The 23,545-nt window shown below is 40.0% G+C and overlaps 2 protein-coding genes across 4 annotated transcripts in view; one reads left to right on the top strand and one right to left on the bottom strand.

Annotated features, from left to right (window-relative positions):
* Positions 1 to 790: 790 nt before the first annotated feature.
* LOC118251921 (lamin-L(III)-like) lies at positions 791 to 16,555 on the top strand. 2 transcript variants are annotated; one of them, XM_035554586.2, is made up of 12 exons: positions 791 to 1,194; positions 5,522 to 5,678; positions 6,644 to 6,769; positions 7,712 to 7,882; positions 8,917 to 9,042; positions 9,147 to 9,367; positions 10,255 to 10,474; positions 11,379 to 11,486; positions 11,796 to 11,912; positions 12,004 to 12,105; positions 12,236 to 12,306; positions 14,500 to 16,555. In XM_035554586.2, exons 1-11 carry the CDS (start codon positions 827 to 829, stop codon positions 12,275 to 12,277), a joined length of 1,758 nt encoding a protein of 585 aa, XP_035410479.1. In that variant the 5' UTR covers positions 791 to 826; the 3' UTR covers positions 12,278 to 12,306; positions 14,500 to 16,555. The 2 variants fall into 2 exon arrangements, with proteins under 2 accessions (XP_035410479.1, XP_035410480.1); XM_035554587.2 differs by lacking the exon at positions 12,236 to 12,306.
* A 1,224-nt stretch (positions 16,556 to 17,779) lies between these two features.
* SH3GL3 (SH3 domain containing GRB2 like 3, endophilin A3) overlaps positions 17,780 to 23,545 on the bottom strand; it is a 53,432-nt gene continuing 47,666 nt past the window's right edge. Inside the window, exon 9 of one of the 2 annotated variants that reach the window (XM_035554584.2) lies at positions 17,780 to 18,583. In XM_035554584.2, the coding sequence (XP_035410477.1) occupies positions 18,378 to 18,583 (206 nt within the window). In that variant the 3' untranslated portion in view covers positions 17,780 to 18,377. The remainder of the gene's footprint in view (positions 18,584 to 23,545) is intronic. The other variant, XM_035554585.2, reaches the window with a different exon arrangement.

Here is a 23,545-nt window from a genome sequence, read left to right as displayed (position 1 = left end):
CACTATAATTTACAGTTATATGAATGTTCAGAGATTCTAATGCTCATATTCATGAAGCACTTGTTCTCTGAAATGTAAGTGAAAATGAAAATGATAAATTTATTAGCTATTGAACAAAAATGGCAAGTATCACATGACAGGTGCTGAAAAATCTTTCTTAATGTACAACGACTTTTTTTTAAATGTAATTAGCATATATTTTTGCAGGCTGCTTCTCATGTTTGCCTTGATGACATTCCTCTCCCTCCTTTTCACACGCTACTTCAGCTTTCATATGAAACCCTGTAGCACTGGGATGCCTGACAGCCACCGCAGCTGAAACTAAAAGCTAAAATCGCCCACAAGCAAACAAGCGGAGGGTACTAGCTTGTTTCCATCAGCTGAGCATACTGCAAAAACCAGACAGAACAGGCAGAGTGCAGATAGGGCGGCGTACCGGCGTGCGAGCTTCACTGCAGCTGTGATGCATCTGCCTCAATCTGGGATTTTGTTCCCCCGACCCTTTTGCCTGTTCAGTACCACCGAGCTGCTGTGGGCATCCCAACAGCTCCTTCCCCGCCCTCCCCGAGCGGCACCATTGGGCTGATGAGAGGCAGCGAAGCATGTGTGAAAAACCAGCTAAAAAAAAAAATTAAAAAATTAGATACGTGGATTAGCGAAGCGGTGGCAGTTGTTGGGAGGGGGGGAGAAGCCGTAGCCCTTTAAGCTGCCCACCCTCTCCGGCGGCAGCTGGCTGCTATTTATACGCGGCGGCTGCGGGGCGGGCCCGGTAGCAGCGACAGCGGCAGGGAGGCCCGGGAGCGGGGAGGCCCGGGCGGAGGCTGCCATGACCACGGCTCTGTCCTCTACACCGGCCGGAGGGAGCCGCTCCGCCGGCCGCGGGGCTGCCTCCTCTCCGCTGAGCCCGACGAGGCTCAGCCGGCTGCAGGAGAAGGAGGAGCTGCGGCAGCTCAATGACCGCCTGGCCGCCTACATCGAGCGGGTGCGGGCGCTGGAGGCCGACAAGACGGCGCTGCGGCAGAGGCTGGCCGAGCAGGAGGCTGGCAGCGGCCGGGAGCTGGGCTGCCTGCGGCTCCGCTACGAGGCGGAGCTGGCCGATGCCCGCCGGGCGCTGGACGATATCGCCATCGAGCGGGCCGCGCTGCAGGTGGAGCTGGGCAAGATCGGTGAGGAGCACCGGCAGCTGCACAGCAGGTCGGTGTCCGGCCGTCCCGCCGCTCCTGCCCGGCCCTGAGCGGGCCCTGCACCGTGGGGGTCTCCCCTGGGGCTGCCTCCATGCTTGGGGGTCTCCCGTGGGGTGAGGAGAAGGTGCTGCTGCTTGCCAGGACCCGTGCCTCCGAGAGGGAGGGCTTGGTGCCACTATGGTGATCGGGTCTTGGTGGTGGTGAGACCCCAGCGGTGTGGAGTGGCATAGGTCTAGAGAAACCCTAATGTATGCCCTTCAGGTGTGTGGTAGGGTTACTGCTGTGAGTGCCTTCTGCTCCAGGGCTGCTGGGATGCTTCGTAGCTTCCTTGTAATGGGAATGAGGTCCCCCAGAATTTGGGATGCTGGAAGGCCTTCTGTGCATAGCTCTGCTTGGAAGCAGAGCTGACTGGGTTGGTACTGCACTCTGTGTTTAATAAGCACTAAAGAAATGCTGGAAAGCATCTAGGAAGCTATAGTGGAAGGGGAGGTAAGCCACTGTATGGAGTCTGCTCGCATCTCTTTTGAGCTTTGTAGTTCAGGCTCTACCTTCTCTCTGTATTTCCCTCTAGATGGTCCTATAAGCAGAGCAACTTACCTTGTACAGGCTGGTAATGCACAGATTGTCCTAGTGGCTCTTCCAGTTTAGTCTACGTGTTGCTGGGATGAACTGCCTGCCACTTCAAACTTAAGTCTCATGAGCAGTGTATCCTGTGCCTGGAATCTCCTTGTTGTCTAGTCTCCCCAGGCCTGAAACAAGGGGATGGTCCAACATAAGTGTGATCAAAATATCTTGTAGGAGATGAGTAGTGAAGGGCAGGGAACAAACATTAACATAGCAAACATCCTTTTTGGATATATACAAGTATATATGGATATATACAAGTAACTAGCATTGCTAGTTACTTTAATGCCCTATTGTAATGCAAACTCAATTACAAACTTGAAGTAACTTGCATGTCCATGAACACACACAATCTTGCTATGAGCTGTTATCATAGCACCTGTAGGCACTAACTTTTCCTTTTAACATTTATAGTATGAAACAAATACTGGTTTCTACAGTCAGTAGGATTTAAGTAGCTGTTCTACTTGGAAATAAAACAGTGTTTTACTCTAAGCTTCTGTTTTCAGTTGCTTGGAAGTTATTGGTCTTGCCTCATTCGTGCTGTGTTTTAGCTCATAATTTTTTTAAAAAAATCTAACCAACCACTGGATTGGACAGTGAGGAGAGAAGGCTAAGGCCAGTTCTGAAATTTTTCTGCTGCTCTTTGTGTTTGTATAACACAGCAGCTTCGTTTATAAACCTTTAGATAAACCTTTAGGTTTGGTAGGTATGTAATTCTCTGGACAAACTTATTTCTTTAAAGTAACTAGGTTTTAAAGTGGTTAACTTTAAAACCTGTGGGGAAGGATGCACAGCTCATGCTTTCTGGAAGGACTAGACTGAAATTCTAATACTGAGTGCTTTTTATCTGGTCTGTCTAACTGCAAATGTCTCAGATGACTTGGAACAAACTAACTTGAGGGTATCATGCCCTTTATATATATCCTTTAAATAACCTGGAACTCTTATGGGATGGAATGTCACTAGATAACTTCCCAGCAGTGTTAACTGTTGACTCCTTTTGATCACTAGTGGAGAGTTTTAAACCTTCAGCAACAATCAACTATGTTTGCATTCCATCTTTTTCTTAAACAGTTGTAACTGGAAGTAGGCCAAAGATGTTTTGGAAAGGGGAGTTGTGGTTAAGCATATCAGTTGGTTGAATTTAGAGACCGAGGAAGGTCAAAGCAAGAGCAGTAGCACTACAGATAAAGATGAGACTAATACTTCTTCATGAAGAAAAACTACTGTGTTTTGCTACTGAACCTAGCAAGCTGAAGCTAAGAGTGAATTTCTCAAGTGCTGTTAGTGTCCTCTAGTCTTAATGAGCTGAAGTGATTTGAGTGTACGTGGAGAACTTAAATAATCTCACTAAAAGCTCAGGTCAAGCATGTGACACCCCGATTTATAGGAAATGTGATAGTCAATGCCTCAGTTATCACTTTGCATTAAAGTCAGACTTTGGTAAATTGCTGTTATTAAAGATGAAATGACTCACTTCAGAGTTTTGTGGAAAAAAGTTGTGAGGAATGAATACAGGAAACCTGAAGTTGCCTGTCAAGACCTGTGTTAAGAAAGTGGGCTATCAAACCATGGATATAAAAAACACTAATAGAGTTTCACTCTTGTGCATACCTAGATGATTGCAAAAAAGATTACAATAAGATGAAACAGTCAATACTATCAGTAAGTAGTTATTAATGTACATGTTAATATTGTAACCAATACTTACAGTAAGTACCAGCCGAGATCCCAAGTGGCTAATGTATTTAGTTTTCTTTCTTTTCTAGGTATTAATTACAAGGGGAAAACTACAACACAATCTTTCTATTGTTACTATAATAGTTACTCTTTTCCTAGACTTTCTCAGTAAAGCGTAAATACCCTCTACTAGCAAAAGATTTGTTTATGCATCATGGTCACAAAGCATAGAGACAATCAACAGATGTCTGAATAGCAGGCCTAGAAAAGGCCTCAGGCAAGAACCTGATCTAGCCCCTCACCCCCAGCCTGTGTTAGAACCAACCATACCTGCATTACTTCTAGCTGATGTTTGTGTAACCCTTTTCAAATTCCAGATGATGGAGATTCCAGAATCTCCCTAGGCATCGTACTTCACTTCTGAACTACTATTAGCTTACTCTCTAACATCTAACCCAAATATTTCTCCCTGCAATTTAAGCCTACAACTTCCTGCCTTTTCCACAACAGACATGGAAAACAGATTCCCTTCCTCTATGCAATAGTCTTTACATACATAAAAGACTGTTATGTCTCCTGTCACTTTTCTCTTCTCTAGACTAAACAATTCCTTTTTTCCAATATTTTCCTGTATTCCATGCTTTCTAGAGCCCATCACTCCTGTAGAATGACTTTGGACTCCCTCCAACTGGTCTGCTCAGTTATCAACTGGAAAACTCATTGTATGAATTATCACAACTTAGCCATTTGGCAGAACAAACTTTGCTAAATAAAGTGAATTCTTTACTCCTTAAAATGTCAAATATGAGTTTTGAGGAGGAACTCAGACTCTGGATGTAGGTCAGGTAACTGGGTCTAAGTTGCCCAGGGTAACTGAGTGCTAGTATTAGCCTGGTATTAGAGCAGTCTGGGAAATTGTCACCCCTTTTTCCTCAAAGACAGGAACTCACTGTGGGCTCAGTACTTTCCTGCTCTGGTGCCAAGTTTTAAAAAAAAAAAAAAAAAAAAAACACCTACCTTGGCCATCTAGAAGGTACCCAAAGGCTCTGTAATTGGGCATTTGCACAAGGTGATAGGAAAGAAATGGCCTTCTGAAGGCAAAGCTGCTCTCGCCCCATAACTCTGCCAAGGCATGAAGGAACGGAGAATTTGTGATTCTTCCTGAGGGGAAAGTTATTCTCAGAAGGAGGCTCTCCATGCTGTGAGAGCAGGGTGGTCTGTGTGGAGACTTGTGTGGCAGGACCTGGGGACTGGAGGAGGCAGCGGGGCTGAGAGGGCCTGTGTGCCAGGGCAGTGCCCTCAGGGGCCTGAACTCCTTCAGTGCTGTGAAGAGACCTTCCCCATCTGGTTTGCAGATGGGGAAAGCCCCCAGCAGCTGGAGCTGCTTTCTGCCTTCAGTTGCAGAGGAGGGGGCACTCCACCACCATGTGTGACCAGCATCACCTGCTACCCTGCCTCAGGAAAGCAGGCCTTGAGCTGCTTGCATGTGGCCTGCATGCCCTCAGGTGGTATGGTGGCCTCCCTGTGGAGTGTGTGCATTCCACAGGGGGTGGGCTGTGTGGGGCTCTCAGCCACAGCAAGGGTGTCCTGAGGTGGCAACAGGCACCTTGCCAGGAAGCTGGTGGCTGTCTTTGCTGCTGAAGGGAGGTTTTTGTGTCAGGAGTTCAGCAGTGGCATGTCAGTGCAGTCCAGTGAATGCTGGCTTTGAATGTGACTAATCTGTCCCTGTGGAGAAAGGACCTGTGCTGTCCCTCCCTTCCTGATGGTAGTGCTGTGGAAAATAGCTGGATTCTGCATAGAGTTCACACACAATGAGTTGGAAAGTGGGTCAGAAATCTTTCTGGTTAAACAAATGATACTTCTCTGAGGGTCTAGTTTGTTCCTTAGAGCCTACCCTATGTTCTCAGCACAACTCTTAACCTTTCTTCTGATTTAGTTCAACTGCAAACCCCAATAAAGGTAAACACGCTGAAAGCAAATTTTTCTCGCTCACCAACTGTAACTTATGAGTGTAAAACTTTCACTTGCAGGAATTCAAAGAAAGAAGCTGACTTAAACCTGGCACAGGCTCGTGTGAGAGACCTTGATGCTCAGCTGAATACAAAGGAAGCTGACTTAGCAACAGCTTTGAATCAGAACCGAAGTTTGGAAAATGACCTTCATGAATTAAAGGATCAAGTAGTCACTGTAAGACTTGTTCCTGGAATTTCAACTTTGCTGTTGCTCCTGAAGCTTTTGCTTGTCTTTTCCCAAACTAGTTAGTTGAGATTTAAACGTAAAAGCAGGCAAAGGCTGTCACCTATGACAATTACAGGTGGACAAAAAGATTTCTTCAAACTTGCTGAAAGCAAATGCTGCTAATAGTTGGTCCGTTAGAACTTCTGTCTGTTGTAAGTACTTTTAATTCTATTCCATGACCACAGTCTGTAATGATTTTTGTTCTGATGATGAACTAAGTTGAAATGTGAACTGTTGTAGCCTCTGTAGCAAAGGGAGGATTTGGTGGGCCCTGCTTTACTATGCTTAAATCTAGGTAGAACAAATAAGAACTGACTACTTCTTGTGGGTTCTTCTGCTGTTTGAGTCGCTACTCTATCAGCGTATTACAATACAGTATCTTCATGCTTTACCATGATTATTGAGCTACTTTAGGGTCTTTAAGATGAAAACTAGAGAAACCTTGTATCATTAAAGTGGCACGCTCTAGTACTGGAAGCTTCTAAGAGTTTGTCAACATAGTAAAGCCATTGTTGGAACTTTCTCCTTGTTAAGTATCAGTCAAGTGGTATGGAAAATAAGGGAGAAGTTTGGAGTACTTAGTAATGCGGAAGGGAAGAATGTGCATGGATGTTGTAATTGATTCATCAGAAACCTATTTTCTAGACTTGAAATAAAACAGTGGTTAAAAACTAGCTGGTGGGATGAAGGGCTGCGTACCTTCTTGGAAATCTGGTTTATGTAATGACTAATAGGGTTCTTTGTTGCAAACATGCTGGATCCCACTGAAATAGACCTTAAACTGTCAAACTTCACTTAAGCAACATGTTTTGATAGCTGTAGGAATGAAGTTGAATAACCTGTAATAAGGTGGTCATCTTAGTTTGGAAGAGTGATCTCTTAATTTTGCTTATCCCTATGTCTTTCTCTTCTAGCTGCAGCTGTCACTGGAAGATGCCAAAAAGCATCTTCACAATGAAATGTTGAGAAGGGTGGACCTGGAAAATCACATGAAAACATTGCAGGAACAAATGACATTCCAGAAGCGCCTTCATGAAGACGTATGTTTTAGCTTATTATCAAGAATATATATCTTTAATTGTCCATGACCCCTGGATGCCCTTAAAAGCAATGTTAAGGTGTGTGTTATCCTTAAAAAGGTAACTAGCTGAGTCAACATATGGCAGTCCATCAGCCAATAAAATCTACCTAACTAGGAAGACTTCAAGAAAGTACGCAGCCTTATGCTAACTGGCATAGTACCAATAGATATCTGGAATATGAGAGAACTTTCTCAGGATGCACTTCTGAAGGTAACTACTAATGCACTACTTTGTGTAACTGAAAGTGCATATATTACAGTTGAAATAAATGATTCCAGGTGTTTGCTAGAAGCCTAAAATTGAAATCAAACCTCTCTTAATAAGCAACTTATGTTCCCTACTTCCTTAATGGTTACCAAGCACCTTTGATAAGTGTTGCATGAGAAGTCAGTACATGACATACAACTTTAAAAAAAAAAAAGTGAATGCAAGCCAACTTCCTTCTGGAAGAAATCTCAGTGTGTGGTTTAAGTGATAAAACTCCAATTTCTCTAACCCAGCTGCTGTTAGTTCTTGAATAAAACAAGAATAGTTGAAGTAACATTGCTTAAAGAAGCTGAAGCATATGCACATGTGCTTCTAAGTTAAAAGCAGATAAATTCATCTAGTTCAAAGAATTAGTCTCCAAATTAGATACAGATTATTGCATTTAGTAATTTAAGCAATGTTGGCAATGAGGAAACCAAGCAACCCAGCACAGCTAGGGAGGTAAAAATACCTGACCTAACGGATAGATATTTTAGCTCCCAATGGATGAATATTTAAGCTCCAAATAAGATGAATGCAGTCAATGACAAAACTGCTTCAGTACTGAATGACTTACTAAGCTGGTACAGTATATCCACAGTCTCAAATTAAACTGTTTTAGCTTGCTTATTCTCTGGAAAACTTTCCTCCTAGGAACTCAAGGAGACAAAGAGAGTCCATGAGAGCAGGATGGCAGAAATAGAGTCTGGCCGTCAGAGAGAATTTGAGAGTAAGCTCTCAGATGCTCTGCAGGGGCTCAGAAAACAGCATGAAGAACAAATTCAAGGATACAAAGAAGAACTGGAGCGAACATTCAGTGCAAAAGTGAGTCTGTAAAAAAAAAAAAAGCCAGTAAAGAAAATTTTCTGCACCTTAATATGATTAAATTTACACTACCATGTAACATATTTACATACCAAGTAACTGATGGAGCCCTCACATTTAGTGCAGAGCTTCTAGGTGTAAATGTGAAGAGTAATTAACTACAAGTAGTGTGGAATTTCAAAAGTGTCAAATTTGACAGTAGAACTTAGTGCCACCAACACTTAGTACAGTCTTTTTCCCCATATTAGTCTTGCATTCAGGTAAAATTAATATTTTTCTTATACTGTTGTAGGTAAGATCCCAGGGGTTTCTGGGTAGGTTGCAGTGTACCATATTGGTATGCTAAGCTGTCTTTAATATTCAGTGCAGAATCACATGATCCACTCCTCTCAAGCAGACGTGTTTATTGCTTCATAGTTCTTTTGGGTTACTCTATGCTCCAACTTTCTCCACATGCCAACTTAGTGAATTTACTTGTATAATTCTGTCCAGGTCTCTACTGGAAAACCTTGTATTTCTTGTAGTAACATGACTATACTTTATTTCACTGCATGTTTTTTTTCCTTTCTTGGAAGATTGACTTCTCTTCAAGATTGACTTGCTCTAGAAGTAGCTCAGCGATGCAGGAACTGTTCAGTAACAGATCTTCTGGGGAAGAACAATAGTTCTCTAAGCATACCTAGTATCCTCTAGCTTCATGCTTTGACAAGCAGTTTCCAAGCATTCTCCATTATTCTTCTGGAGAATCAATGTACTTCGTATCTATCCTTCAGTTACAAATAAGACCTTGTATTTTAAGCCAGCGCCTCTCCCTACCTGATTATTGCTGACTTCTTCTGATGTGAATGTCAAACTCATGTAAACCTCCCTGAAAAGCAACAAAAAGCTTTCTGGCCTAGACCTTATTGGTATCTGCACACTTAAGTAAAACATAACTATTTCCAGATGTAACAGCTGGAAATCACTTGGTTTTCCTTCCTTATTTAAAATACATGGTCATAAGCAACTCATTACTAACAGTGACTTATCCATAGGTGGAGAATGCCCAGCTTTCTGCAGCAAGAAATAGTGACTTTGCCAATGCTGCTCGGGAGGAGCTAATGGAAACAAAGCTGAGAGTTGATACGCTGACATCTCAAGTTAATCAATATCAAAGCCAGGTACCATCTTCACTTGTATATCCTTAAATACCCAATTCAAACTAATGTGCTTTGTTCTCTAAATTTCAGTTAGAATTTAATTGATTTTCTTCTCTGAATTTTAGAATGCTGCTTTGGAGAGCAAAATAAGGGAGCTACAGGAAGCGCTGGATTATGATCGTGATCTACATCGAAGGCGTATGGCTGAAAAAGAGAAAGAAATGGCCCAAGCCCAGCAGCAGGTACAAGCACAGTTGGAAGAATATGAGCATCTCTTAGATGTGAAACTGGCTCTAGATCTGGAAATAAATGCCTACAGGAAGATGCTGGAAGGAGAGGAACAGAGGTAGGCTATGACAAGATCCTCAGGTGAGGACTTGCTCCACCCATGATCTCTGCGCTAACAGTATATTCTTCAGAATGTGGAAGAGACAAGAAACAAATACTAAATGTGCAATTAGTACTACAATTCAGGTCTTTAAGTATAACTGGTAGATAAATGGTGTTTATATCCCACATCTACCATACAATATACTAAGATGAAATAACTTGACAAACCCAACTGAAAGTTCAAAGGTCCATTAGACATCCCTCCCTAGAATTAAACTTTTTCAAAGCTTTGTGCTAAATCCCAGAACTATATCAAAGAGTGTTCAAGCCTAAACCAGCTTTTCTTTCTCCCTTATCCATCAGGGTTAGGTGCTGTCATTTCTACTTGGGTATTGAATTTTGGAAACCCATTAGGGCACACAGTTTATAGGGATACAGTTGTTCTGTGTGGGTTTTAATCTGTACCTAGCTAGCTCAGAAGTCTATTTAGCAATTGAAGCATCAGTGTTTTAGGCTGTGTGCATGAATGAAGCTGGAAAATCGTATTAGCTCCCAGTTATCCAGACACAGTTTGAGAACAGCGTGAACTCTCAGTACGTGCTAAGAAGGGTCAAAAACTTAAACAACTTCCACTAAAAAGTGTCTGTAGAGACTTTAAATGAATCACAATTGGGAATCATTTCTTATCTATATAAGCTTGCTCGGAACTCTAGGTTTGGGGCTATGTTCCAAACTTAATAAGCTACTTACTAAGTTACTCTTGCCAGTGAAAATAAAATCTTTTATTCAAGACTTCATGGAAACCTTGAATGTAAGAAGCTGTTAGACTTGGTTATTCTGGGAAGAGCAAGGAGGAATAAGCATGTTAGATATTCTAGTGAATGTTATCTGACTCCTTTCTAGGCTAAAGCTGTCACCTAGTCCATCTTCACGCAGCACTGCAACTCAAGCAACAAGTCAAGAGCGACGGTTCCTGCATGGGAAAAAAAGGAAAATAGCCCAAAAGAGAGAACATAGTCCTAGATTTAAGACTGTTCAGCATGCTTCATCTTCAGGAAATATATCTATTGAAGAAATTGATGCAGATGGGAAATATGTCAGGCTTAAAAACAACTCTGATGCGGTAGGCACTTGTACTCATTCAATTCTACACTGCCTTCACTACCAAGTGTAACTGTTTGTGAATTGATTTGTGCCTTGGTGAGAGATGGCAATAGGGAAGGATGATGAGATGGGAGAGAAGTACTGTCAAACTACTTAAAAAGGGAAGGCTTTCTAAGCCTCTCTTCGACTAACCTGGTTAATGTCAAGAGAAGAGCAACTGGTCCTGCAGGTGTCCTGTTCACAGAGCTGTTTGGGAGATGCTTTGGCAGGAGGTGCACTCTCTTCCATGATAGAGAAGCCCACCATCAGGTATTTCTCATTAGGCTCAGGGTAGCAGTATTGGAAGTACTACATAACCTTAGTAAATTAAATAAGGTTTTAGTAAACTGGATGACAGCTTGCTGTTTTAAAAATGCTTACAGCAGATAAAAAGCTAGCATCTAATCAATGTAGAGAGGGCTTCTCTAATCAGATAATTCAACTAGTTTAGTCTGCAAATAAGAATTGTTAGAATTAATCATCAGAGCTTCAGAACTTGTGACTGGAAGCTTAGGCACTTATGTCAGCCTGAGTTACCTTAAATTTTCACAGATAACTATGTATATTATAGCTTATACTTATATACATATGGTCTGACTTATAGATGGGTGTGACCAACTTGATTTACCAGAATTTACCTGGTAAGAACATGATCTTTCTTAAACAGAAGGCAATAATAGATATGCCTAAACTTGTAGGATTAAGATTAACCCTAAGAAAATACTGGGAGAATTCACTGGAAATTTGAAGGCAGCCTCAAAATTGATTATAGATTCTTCCACACTACAGGAGAGAGACTAAATGACCTTGAAGCTGGAAAGCACCTTGCACTTGTATGGTGTTGTGTTGGTCTGTAATGCTGAGAGAAATTTCTTATCCCACAGGATCAGCCACTACATGGATGGGTGTTGAGAAGACATCTTGAAAGTGTGTCAGATGTAACATACAAATTCCCTTCACGGTTCACTCTTCAGGCAGGCCAAGTAGTTACGGTAGGTAGTGGTTTCATAAAACTTAAAGACCCTTGTTCTCATTAGGTTAGATGGCAATGGAGAATTGTGTAGTAAGAGAAACTAAATTACTACCTGATTTTCTTGATCCTGCTGTAAGTGCCTAAAGAACTAAAATCCTTATTTTATGTGGAAAGATGAGAAAATCCTTATAAGAACTTGATCTGGAGTTCAGTTTCTATTACTGGACATCTTTGGTATTAGAGTACTTGAAGTTTTATGTTCCGATATGTTTTGAGTTCTAATTCAACTACAAATAATCTTCAGAAGCTCACTTTGAACTTGTTGCAGATCTGGGGAGCAGCTGCTGGTGTAAGCCCAGGTCCTAGTGATCTGGTCTGGAATTCTCAGAAGTCTTGGGGAAGTGGGTATAATATTGGTGTTACTCTTGTCACAGATGAAGGTGAGGTAAGTGAGTTTCTAGCTTCTTCTGTCCTAATACAAAACTTGTTTGCCTTAACACTTGAGTGTTCTTGGTGGTGACTCAATTGTATTGTAGGAACTAGCAGAGAGGAAGTTAATGCATGTACCTAGAGAAGAAAGTGGTGAGCATGATGAGTATGAAGAAGTAACTGAAAGTGAAATGGAGCTTCCATCTCAGGTAAGCTGCCTGAAACTTAAATGCATGCTTTCAAAAGAATTATTCAATGGCCAATCACTTTTCATTACATGAAAATACTTCCCCAAGTACAATCCATATGCTACAACTGTACCATTTTTCTTGATGTCAGACCAAAAGAAGAAGAAAAAAGAAATGTTGTTTGGTTTCATGATAGTGGTTCCTGTGAGCATCCTTTAGCAGGTGAGATCAGTGAGAATCATGCTTGTCATCTCAGCTTGCTTCATTAGTAGTGCTTCAGTCTCTTGTCCCATGTAGGGTGTAGCTTGCATGGCTTTGCATCGCAAGTGGAATTGATATTTTGCTTATTATTAGTTGAATATGATCAAATAGGGTTAGCTGTCTGGCATCTAATTACTGAAACAACGAAGAATACTCTCTTTAATGTCTGTTTCATCTAAACATCTGACTGAGTAAGCTTGCAAGCTGTTATTCCAAGAACAGAACGCAAATACTAACCAGAAATACCTTATTTCTGTGGGATGAAGTGACTTCTCTGATACTTAAGAGCAAGTCCAGGCACTGTTTTAAGTGTGCAACTTAAATTCACACTGAAGAAAGCTCATACTTCCATTCAAAAGTATGAGAATGCTGAGGTTAAAGTTCTTGGTATGTTGACTGGCTAAGCTCCTCTTAAACTCAAGCATGAGTTTGAGGCATTTCAGTGTCAACTTGGTTCCAGAAATCATTCTTATTTTTCTGTGTGAAATAAGTATCTCAACCTTGTTTCTGTCTTAAACACCCCCTTCAATACTTCCAAGTGGTACCAAAGTACAGATGCAGATCATGCTAACAGAATTAACATACATCAATAGAATGAGCATGTTTTGGCTTCCATACACCTAGAACCTTTTGGCTATAACTTGCATATTGCAGTGCCTTGTGAAAGACTCTATGGCCTCTCTAAATGGCTTTTGACTGATCAGAGTCTGAAGTTCAGCATCTTGAATGCTTCTAATGCATTTTGATACTGTTACACTGGTCTTTTAATTGCTGAAGTGTTCTGAAGGGTTATTGCTGAAGGGCCTTAAATTGATCATAACTGAAAAAATATAGGCTGTATCTTACTTGAGTTGATTTTCTTGACTTGAAATAGTGTAGGCTCCTTCCTTAGTGTAGACTAAGGACCGAAGTAAAGAGAATGTCCAGCTAAATATTCATTCTTATATTCTCAGCCTCCTGCTGACACAGCCTGAGTTACCACAGACCTTGCTAAAAATGATTCCACACAGCTGCAAGGAGGACTGATATCTACTGCAGCAGGCCTTAGAGCCACCGTTTCCTTTGTGCCTTCATAATATGTATATCTGTTTAAACATAACTTGGAAGCACACTTTCTTCAGAGCAATAATATTCTGAGATCTCATAACAGGCAGTTGTTTACTACTTAATTCTCTCCTTGTCCTTCTTTAGAACAGAAAATCTGGGTAAAATCTATTACTATAATATCCTCTGGCTTAGTGTTTACATCCTCTGGCTTAGTGTTTACAGGTATCAAAGACTCCTGACTACATTCTTGTAATATTTCCAGTCCTGAACTGTGAAGGAGGGGATGATCATGTTTACTAGGTTATTGAATAATGGTCTACAATGCTGTTCTGGCTTTTAATATGCAGTATAAACAAAAATGGCTGAAGCTGTACCAGTGGAAACTAAGTTTTAAAGAGACTTACTGCTGCAGGCTTCATCTTCAAATTAGGTCCTCTCCTTCATTATTTTAAATACTTTAATTGGCTAATAACATGCTTGTTCTGCAGTCAATGATGGAAAGAAAAAGCAACATTTTTCTTCTCTAATCTGCTGTTTTATCAGCAATGTTACAATCAAGTTGTATGCCACATATGGTAAGAATCCATTCTAATACTCCTATTCATATATTAATGTCCTTTCCATCTGCTGAATTACTATCAGACTTGTGTCACTAGTACATCTATGCTTCTGCCACACAGGTAATAATGAAATAACTTCTTTTTTGGACTAAGCTACTATTAACTTCTTGCAGGCAGCAAAATGATGTAAAGAATGCTTTGCTTTAAGGAAGGCTTTTCCATATTTTTTGCTTCTGCTCTTATTCTAACTAGAGCAGTGGGAATTTGCATGCTGGTTAAGTTCTGATGCCTCAGAACTGGGGTACTAATAGCTCAATAGCTTTTCATTAAAGAAGGTATTGCATGGACTCAAACTCTTAAACTTATTTTCTTTCCTGCTGACCATCTAGTGTAGTTAAGATGCTGCCACTCTTGAAAACCTGTTTTGCTTGTTAATAAGTAATTAAATCTACAAAGTATTATTAAAAAAAAGGTAAGATGTCTTTAGCCAGCAATAAATAGTAAGTATGCATGCTCATTAGCCTAATGTCTTGTTTTATTTCGGCAGCAAAATGAGGATCCTAGCTGTTCTATCATGTAATATGGATGCAGATGATCATCTGAAAACTTCTCAATCTCCAGTGACATTGCAGACTTGTGTTTTAATATCTTCTGGAATATCTGAAATTAACTTGGAATTTGAATCTCCCATCTGACCTCTCTGTAAGAAACATCGTCCATAACATGAAACTTTCTACCGTCTGATAACTGTACCCTGTCTTGGATTCACTGATATAAAGAGCAGTAGAATACAAGCTCTGTATTAAGTTGTTATTCCACTCTAACACAAGGATCTGGTCCCTGTGACCTGCTGAAATACAGGAGGGTGCAGTTTACGAAACTGTTAGATGCATGTTCTAGAAAGATGATAAATAACTGAGAATGAGTGTGAGGCTGCCTCAGCTTTCTCAGTATTCTGACATGGTGTTTCTCTAAAGGCAATTTCTGTTTCAAGTCTGGGTGGGAAACTACATGGGCCAGATCACACTACAGTGTGGGCTTTCAGTAAGTCCAAACTTGGCTGAAGTGAAATCTTCACCTGAAGAGTGGTGAGTGTCTGAAACGTTTCCTGCTCAGATCCTGATATGTCTAGATCACTTGCTAGAGGACTTCCTAGAGCTTAAAAAAGAATCAAAAGCAAGTCAAAAGCAAGTTGTGGAATGTTCCTCTCATTGATTAAATGTACTGTTTCTGTATTCTAGTACATAGAAATGACCAATGTCAGTATTTGATCTTTCTGGATGCAGTATATCACAGCATAGCTTTTAGTTCTGATTTGCTGGAACCTTAACTTGGACAGATATATCCTGCAAATGTGAAACATTCCAACAGAAGGTACTGTAACTAGCAATATTAGCACTCTCCCCAAAAGGTCCCAAAATGTCAGCCTTCTAAGGGGCTAGGGGAAAAAAAACAGATGCTGAAATAGTAAAAAAAATGTTTACAGCAAAAGGTGCATCAAAAAGACCTGCTCTTAGTGTCCCTATATGCTAAATGTCTGACTCAAGGGCAGTCTGCAGGTCTGATTTGTATGTCTAATGGGGGAGCTGAGGTAATACTATGTATTGGCCAGTATGTAATTTATGTTTAATAGTTTTGTGGCCCACCTGAAGGCTGACCCACAACCTTTGCTGGCTATGTAGTCAGCCTGTATTCAATTACTTCCATTTTCTTTTTTCTAAAATGCTTACCTGCTGGCTATATGGTGAAGAAAGGGCCTTGATGAGCCATGCAAAGTCTAGCATTCTTCTTGTTAAGAGGATGAGCAGCTGACACTGCTGATCTCCTCAAATGCTGATTTCTGGCTGCATCTGTTACCTTGCTAAAATATTAAATTCTGAATTTTAAGATCCAGTTTATATTTGGATAGTTATTAATGTGAGGCTTTCCTTACACTGGCTTAATGCTCTTAATTTAAGCTATTTAAAAAAGTCTGGTTTTGAGATGACAAAACTACTGCTGATTTAATGCATTTTAGCAGATTTGAACTTTTGTTGTACTTTAAGGCCCATACAGAAATACTGTTCTTTGCTATATTTATTATGTTAAACTTTTACTATTAAAGAGTTTTCATGTACAAATATGGAAGTCCAAGACTAATTTACAAGTAAAATAATAAAACTGGGTTTGTTTTAGTGTTATTTGAGTGGCTCAAAACCCTGAAGCATTACATGTTTCTGCATGACTTGAAGAAACTTTCAATGGTATACCCTACTGTCCTGTTTACACTTCTCATCACAATTCAGCTTTACTGGAAAAGTGAGTGATTTTAAGAGTATTAAGTATTTCAGATGACAGGACTTCTCTTTAAAGAACAAGCAAAAACCAGTATGAAGTGACAACCCTGAAATGCTTGAACTACTGTACAGGTCTTGATTGTAAATAGCTGTGGTAGATCAAGCATTGACTGTTCTTTTTCTTCTCCCCTGGCTATTAATTACATAAGCAAAATGTAGGTGCCTAACTCTGGCTCACAACAGCCTTGCTTCTTGGCTGCTGGTACCTGAACTCTTTTCTATTCTTTCAAAGTATGCACATACTTTAGCAATAGCCCTTCTACTGCTACAACCCAGAAGCACAAGTATAGCAACTGTAGGCTGAGTTGTCTGGCATTTACCTAATAAGCTGTGAATCTCAAATACTTAAATGTTTGACAGTTGTTCCACATTTTGTATTCAGAACACCATAGCTGCTTTAATACAAGAAAAAGGTCAGGGCAAGTTACTTTCTGTATTGCTGCTCTAATAACTACTAGATACTCACCCCTGAAGTTAGGAAAGGCCTAATAAATTTCCTTTGCATGAGCAGGTCCAGAATCAGAGTTGTTGTGCCCTAATTAATTAGCAGGCTCTAGACAAAGTTACAAAGAATAGCCCTCTACCTTTCTTGTGAGGATTGTGCAAGCCAAGGCTGAAGACAGTAGAAAAAGGAAAAGCATGGTTTTGACAGCTGGTTAGAGGCTATTTATGCTGTTTACAGGGAAAAGTTACTGCACCTGTGGCACACACTAAATTCTTACCTCTCCAGGGAATACTGTCTCTGCTGGATTGTAAAACCAACTAGGGCTTGATATATTGAAGCTGCATTCAATCCAGTTTGCCCATAAAGATTTTGATTCCCTTCTCATTGCTCTATCCTCTGTCTTGTTCAGAGAGTAATTGGCAGAAGTTCACATTCCTCTGGGGGTGATGACTTTTTTGGTCATTACTACAGCCATATTTACTGAGCAAAGATGGAAAAGGCTAACACAAAACCACACTATCCATCTCCATTTTGATAGTACTTAAGCCTGAGTCTGTCTGTCTTTCATTTTAAGGCCTTTTTGCCTTTTTTTTGTATGTTTCAGTTATAGCATTTGTTTTTTCATTTCTACTTCTTCTCCATTCCTTCCAAATAAATAAATAAACAAAAGTAGAAGTGTTAGTGACTTTTCATTTGTTTGTAACAGGTACTAATGATACTCACCCATTTATCTCAGTGGAGGTCTATGCAAGCTCTGTGGCGCTAGGATCAGTTCACGCTTAGTTCAAAGGAATTTTTCTCTTATTCTCCTGCTATAAGAAAATTTTAATGGACATTATGAGTGTCATTCAATCACTGACAAGAGAGAAAGATTATTAAAACTCCAGTGGCCAAGGTGTCATGAAACTAATAGTTTGGCTTTTTTCATGCATTTTTAATGTAGCATTGTTTTTTTCACTGAAATTTTATTTACCTAGCAAGAGTGACCCTCTAGTTCAGAAACAAATACCAGAACTATAGGAACAGAAGTGGCAACCACTGTTCTTATCCCACAGAAATATTTATTAAGTTTGGTCAGCAAAGTATAGGAATTTTTCATTCTGAGAATTTGTACTTAGTACAACAACATCGTAATATTGACAACAATCACTTTGCCTTTTGTCAACATACAATGCGAAACGTGGATTAACTTGTTCACAATAAATTACAGTGTGATTGATGAAAAGAGCTCAATGACATCAGTAACTTAGGAACTGGTTACAGTTAGCTTCACTTACAGTATTTTTTAAAATGGTTTTCAATAGTAAAATCATTGCAACTGAAGATTTAAAAAAAAAAACAAAAAAACACATACAATAATAGCAAAGAAATGCGGTTTTGGAGCAACAGTGAGCTACCAGTAAACACCTCATACAGTGATCTTCAAGGCACAAAGCAAAAAAACTGGGTATGGGTTTTTTTGCAGGTTGATGGAGTCAGGGAAGGTAAAATTTTTTTGAATATAAAATAAATACATTTTAAAAAGACGCATACAAAAGTCAGTAAGTCAGTCAAATAGCAAGGCTTTCACAGAATGCCACACTGACAGCACATTTGTGAATCCATTTCAGTCATGAAATCATGTTCACAGCTTGAATGACACAATCACTGAGGCAAGGGTACCATCACTTCAACATAATTAATGGGGAAGAAGCCAGACTCTCCATTTAACATCCCTTCATACCAATTCTCATCAATCTGATTGGTCAAAGTTATGATGTCCCCTTCCTTAAACCCAAGCTCGCCTTCATTTTCTGGTTCAAAGTCATAGAGAGCTTGGCAGCAAGGCTGATCCATGTGCGCTGAAGAACCTGCCCCAGTGACAGAAACAAACAAACAAACAAACAAGTATTAGAAGAGCTTCATAGCATCCCACTAGCCACTAAGCATGCAAATAATAGGTCAAAACATAGCTGTCTTCCCCCCCCCCCCCCCCAGTTTTACCATTGCTTTTACCAATTAACATCTGGTCCTTCTACACATAATACTAGTGATTATTGTTTTAAAGCATAATTCTGTTCCTCCCTCAAGTTCAGATGCTACTTGATTTCTGCTCCTAGTTGCATTCCCTTTGCAAAGGATAAACAAAACTAATAGTTCAAGTAATCGCGGTTGTCAAAACTAGTGTGGTCTCTTTGGAGCAGTGGCCAGAGGAACTGGAAGGGTAGGATATGTGGAAGTGGAAAAGTCAACACGAGAAGTGACAAATAATCATTTAAACTTACTGCACTGCAGCACACTGCCACTGCAGGAATACCTCTCAGAGGGCAGGGGCTCCATCTGTCCTACACACACACACACACACACACGCTAACAGCCTGGAGGCAGCCAACTGGATTTCCACGCACCTGTGCATTTGCAGGAGCAAGGCCTCCAGCTGCTCCTGCATTAGGACTTCTACCCTCACCTTGCTTGAGCAGTGACAATCATTTCTGGGTTACTGCTCCCTGAGTCTGTGTGTTCAAATCTTTTGCTATACATGTCCTTCATCTGAACTAGAGTGACAGTAATGTTAGTAATGGTGGTGGCTGTCAAACTATCTTACAGATGAAAACAAACAGCAACCCTACTGATACAGCACCTGGCTGTTCGCTCATGTCCTACTATAATGATCTTCATACCAAGTTACTCTTAAAATATTAATGTTACCATATGTAAACACAGTAGTAAGTACATATATTTACAGGAAAACAAATATAAATTAAAGTAGAAAACAATCACCATTAGCAAAATAAGTTATCAATACAGCTGTCTTTTTAAAGATTCTCACAAAGAGGTGGTTGACTGGCTTGGACCTCTAGTATAGATACCTCTATGTAACATATTCCTTCATTCATACTTACGAATAATAGCTTATTCTAATAAAATGTAATCCCACGTTCAAATTGTAAAGCTCAGCTCTGTGGGCAAGGACTAGCTAGAGGTTCAACAGATGCTCAGCCATAACAGATTTTTAATAATACATGCAGCATATTGAAGTAAAGTTCTGCTAAGTTGTAGTATGTTTATAAATGAAGAATAGGGAAAAAGACTTCATGCTGCTACCAAGTACACAGCAGTAAAACACCTTACAGCATGACAAACAACTCTTCAATCTTCCAGTGCTTCAATTAAAGCAGTTAAACCCCTGAAGTTATTCTGCTTGTCTCATTTGCAACATTGCCACAACTGAAATATTTTGTCTTAGCTCTCTCTCCAGGCTATCACACAGGCTGATCACGTAGTCAGCCCAAAGAGTAATTTTTGTTTGGGTAAATATGCACCCAACGATAATGCAATACAGATAAAATAGCTGAGATGTTAAAAATGAATGCTGTACTTTTTAATCTGCAAATCATGGTAACGTGTAGGCAACTACTGAAAAGTAACTGTTCTGATATTTTCTAGCAACAGGGATCAGAAGTCTTTTAGGAAACAAGGTGACAAAACAATGATTCTGGTGATCAGTAGATGAGGATGGGTGAAAGCATCTTTTTAATTGACAAATATATAAACACGAGTAATATTTGGTGTTACAACTGGGAAGTAGGAATTAATTTTCTGTTTTGTGGATACGTTCCATCCTTTAGAAATAAAAGCTCTTTTCTATTGTTATAACAACGGGAGAGAACTGTCAACACGAACAGTCCCTTCAGCCAGCCTCCCTGGGATATTGCTGTAACAAAGCTGGACTATTTCTCTGCCCATGGAAGGCATGGGGTAACAACAAAGTTTAACAAGAACAAACTGAATTACGGCTACTCTAATTCAATGGCCCAGGCAAAAGCTTGGTTCTGGGCATATTTTTGCTGAAACAGTCCATGCACAGAAAAGAAGATGAGACACAGTTTTCCAACAAAAATGGACAGACTGCATTCAAAAAAAGCTGAGTTATTTTCAGAGTCTTTGCCAAGGTAGAACTGATACCAACTCACTAGAACTGTCAACAGCAGAAGGCAGTGCTCTGAATAATTGACGAAGTTCCTAGCCTTCACCAGCTGCTCCGAGGGGACTAATTTACTATTGCAAGTCAGTTAATTTCTGACAGTAAGGTACCTGATATGAGATGGATCACATTTGGTTCATTTTAAGCTCCAAAGAACTGAAAAGTGTCTGGCAGCCTGGAAAGATTTTAAAATAATGGTCACAGCCAGTACAACCGCTTTCACTCCAGGCTGTAGGATCAGTCAAAGACTTCATTAGAGTCAGGCAGCTGCTGCTACTGTACAGCCCGATGAGACAAAGCTTCCCTGACAAAGGTGATGGGGGCAGCACTGCCTGACGGTCTGCAACACACACTGCTTAACATCACAGAATTGGTGACATGACTCCAGCCTTTTCCTGTCTATTAAATACTTGCACGTCTTCTACTGTTGCAGAGATTTAAGCTAAAGAAGTACAACCTTTTCTTCCTGCAAGCAGGTTTTATGTTAATTTGCCACACTATGCCCACCTCCTTAATTTCTGCCATTGTGAAGCTAAATTACCACACTTCATTGTCACATATTCAAAGATGACTTGTCATAGTCTCCACATCACTTAAACCTTGACAGCACAAATGGAAAAACCACCAGAAAGCAGGTTAAGCATCAGCTGTCTGTGACTTCTCAAGCGTTACAGGATGAAACCAGGACACTCGATGTTTTTTGTTGTTGTTCTGTTTCCAAAGGGAGTTACTGCCCATTCCTGCACCTACTCTTAATCTTCTATACCACGATGTATACATATGGTTGCAGAATTATACTTTAATAATCACAAACTGGAAGCTTGCTAAGTTAATTAGTCCAAGTATCCCTCACAGCTGTGTAAACATTTAGATGCTTGTGTTAAACTGCAGCGCGTGGCAACCAGACCCAATTAGTTCATATCATAGTCAAACCTGACAAACAAAAAGAATGAAAGGCATGATGTAACACAGCATTTAAGAGTTTTAAGATGAACCAGATGATGCTTATAGCTTCAACTGATTAATGAGGATAACAATAAATTAGAACAAAAATACAGATTTGTTATCTGTGCTTAATCGAAGTAGCTAAATAATGTACAACATTAAAAAGATGTTTCTGTGATTCTAGCTCTGCAAATGTACGCAAGTCATTAGTACTATATAATCCCCATGTGTCAGGAACTGTACAAAGGAAAATACCATTCCTGCTCCAAGAAGCTGATACTTAACCTAGAAAGCTATGGTGAAACACAGGAAAAGCCATTTCAACACTCCAAACTGGACTGTGGTAGTTGTGCTGAATTATCACAGCTTACTTTGAACTGCCCTGTTGATTTCCATGGGCTCACTGAATGCTAAGATACTACTTACATTTAGTGACAGCATCGGGGAAATTAAAGCTCTACGTTTTGACAGAGCCAATGCGTAAACGGGGAAAATTAAGCAAGAAAGTGCTTGTGTAGGATGAAAAAGGTTTCTAAGCAAAAGAAGAAAGCGATCATGATGTTATCCCTCTATCACTTGGAGACCTTAAAACATTTACCAGTGTTTTGCTTAGAGCCACCTGGTTTGCATTTCTAAACCACAAACCATAAATCAAATCTGTTTCATGATTTTAAACAGGAACAGGGAGGTTTTCCCATTTACAAGCAAGGCATATTCACTCCACTGTAATTCCACAGAAATTCATATAGGTAACTTTTGAGTATTGAACAGGAAGAACAAAGAAAACAAACAATGATTTCACTTCTTATTGTACCTGCTCAGGAGGTAAGCACAGCATCCACAACTATACCTTCTTCAGGAGGAAAAAAAATTACAGATGTTCTAAGTACTATATGTGTCTTTCTGATATTATTCACAGCATTAATCATAGCAACTGTTACTGATTTTTTCCTATCCCTCCTCTTTATCTCTTTCATGGTTATGTTTTCTTTTCCATTCTGATAGTACTGAGTGAGCCAAGCAGTAAGTAAAAACCTATCATTTAATGATATGCAAGCAGCTGATGCAGTAGTCAACGAATGGAAGTGGCTCACTCCTTCCCTATCTTAGTAAGCAGTGGTCATTTATTTTTCAGTTCATTCGCTGAATTTTAGCTTATTAAAACCACCTTTTTTTCTTTTTTCTTTAAGTAAGTAGGCTGGAAACAACCTTGAGAAGTCACCTAACCTGTCTTTTGCCTAAAGGCTGGACTGATTACCTTTAAAGGACATCTTAGATCACTCCCATCAAGATTATAAACCACTATAAGGTGTGTACTGCTTTATCTCTGTTTTGACATACTAGTTAATGTACAAATGCTGAATCTAAGTCTCCTATCTCCACTGCACATGTAAAGCAGAAAAAAGCCTATATAACTTGACAAGTAATTGATAGGGGACTAGTAATTTTATACTGGATTCTTAATAAAGGTTGCCTTCTTTTTGCTGCTTTCATCCAGATGTGCTGTGAAAATAACTAGAAACTTAAGGATTTATGCATTGCTGCGCACATTTCCAGTGCTTTGAATGAAATGTGTGCTTGCACCATGTCTTAAGAACCAGTGGTCTGAATTGAGAGGAACGTGCAAGAAAGGAGTTATCTCCCTCAATCCCATGTTCAACAGCAACACAAAATTACTGTCTTGTTATTCGGGCAGCATGGGGAGCTTCACTAACATACCTTCAAGTACCCTGAAGCACAAAAGAAACAAAACGAGGGACAGGATCTTGCTGGGTGGATTTATGCTGCCAATCTATTGCAATCCCCTTCAGTATGGATTGTGTAATAGCCTTATTTTATACCAGAGTGCAAGAAAATTAAAGACTCTAGAAGGAACATTAAGTTACAGCTCTAAGCTTTATTC

This window comes from Cygnus atratus, chromosome 11 (assembly GCF_013377495.2).
Source record: "Cygnus atratus isolate AKBS03 ecotype Queensland, Australia chromosome 11, CAtr_DNAZoo_HiC_assembly, whole genome shotgun sequence".
Classification (NCBI taxonomy): domain Eukaryota; kingdom Metazoa; phylum Chordata; class Aves; order Anseriformes; family Anatidae; genus Cygnus; species Cygnus atratus.
This window is presented reverse-complemented; position numbering and strand designations above follow the sequence as displayed.

Coding starts and splice junctions, on each gene's coding strand:
- LOC118251921 (XM_035554586.2), top strand. CDS start 827: ATGACCACGGCTCTGTCCTCTACACCGGCCGGAGGGAGCCGCTCCGCC. Junction 7,883..8,916: donor AGCGAACATTCAGTGCAAAA/GTGAGTCTGTAA, acceptor ACTTATCCATAG/GTGGAGAATGCCCAGCTTTC. Junction 9,043..9,146: donor TTAATCAATATCAAAGCCAG/GTACCATCTTCA, acceptor TCTGAATTTTAG/AATGCTGCTTTGGAGAGCAA.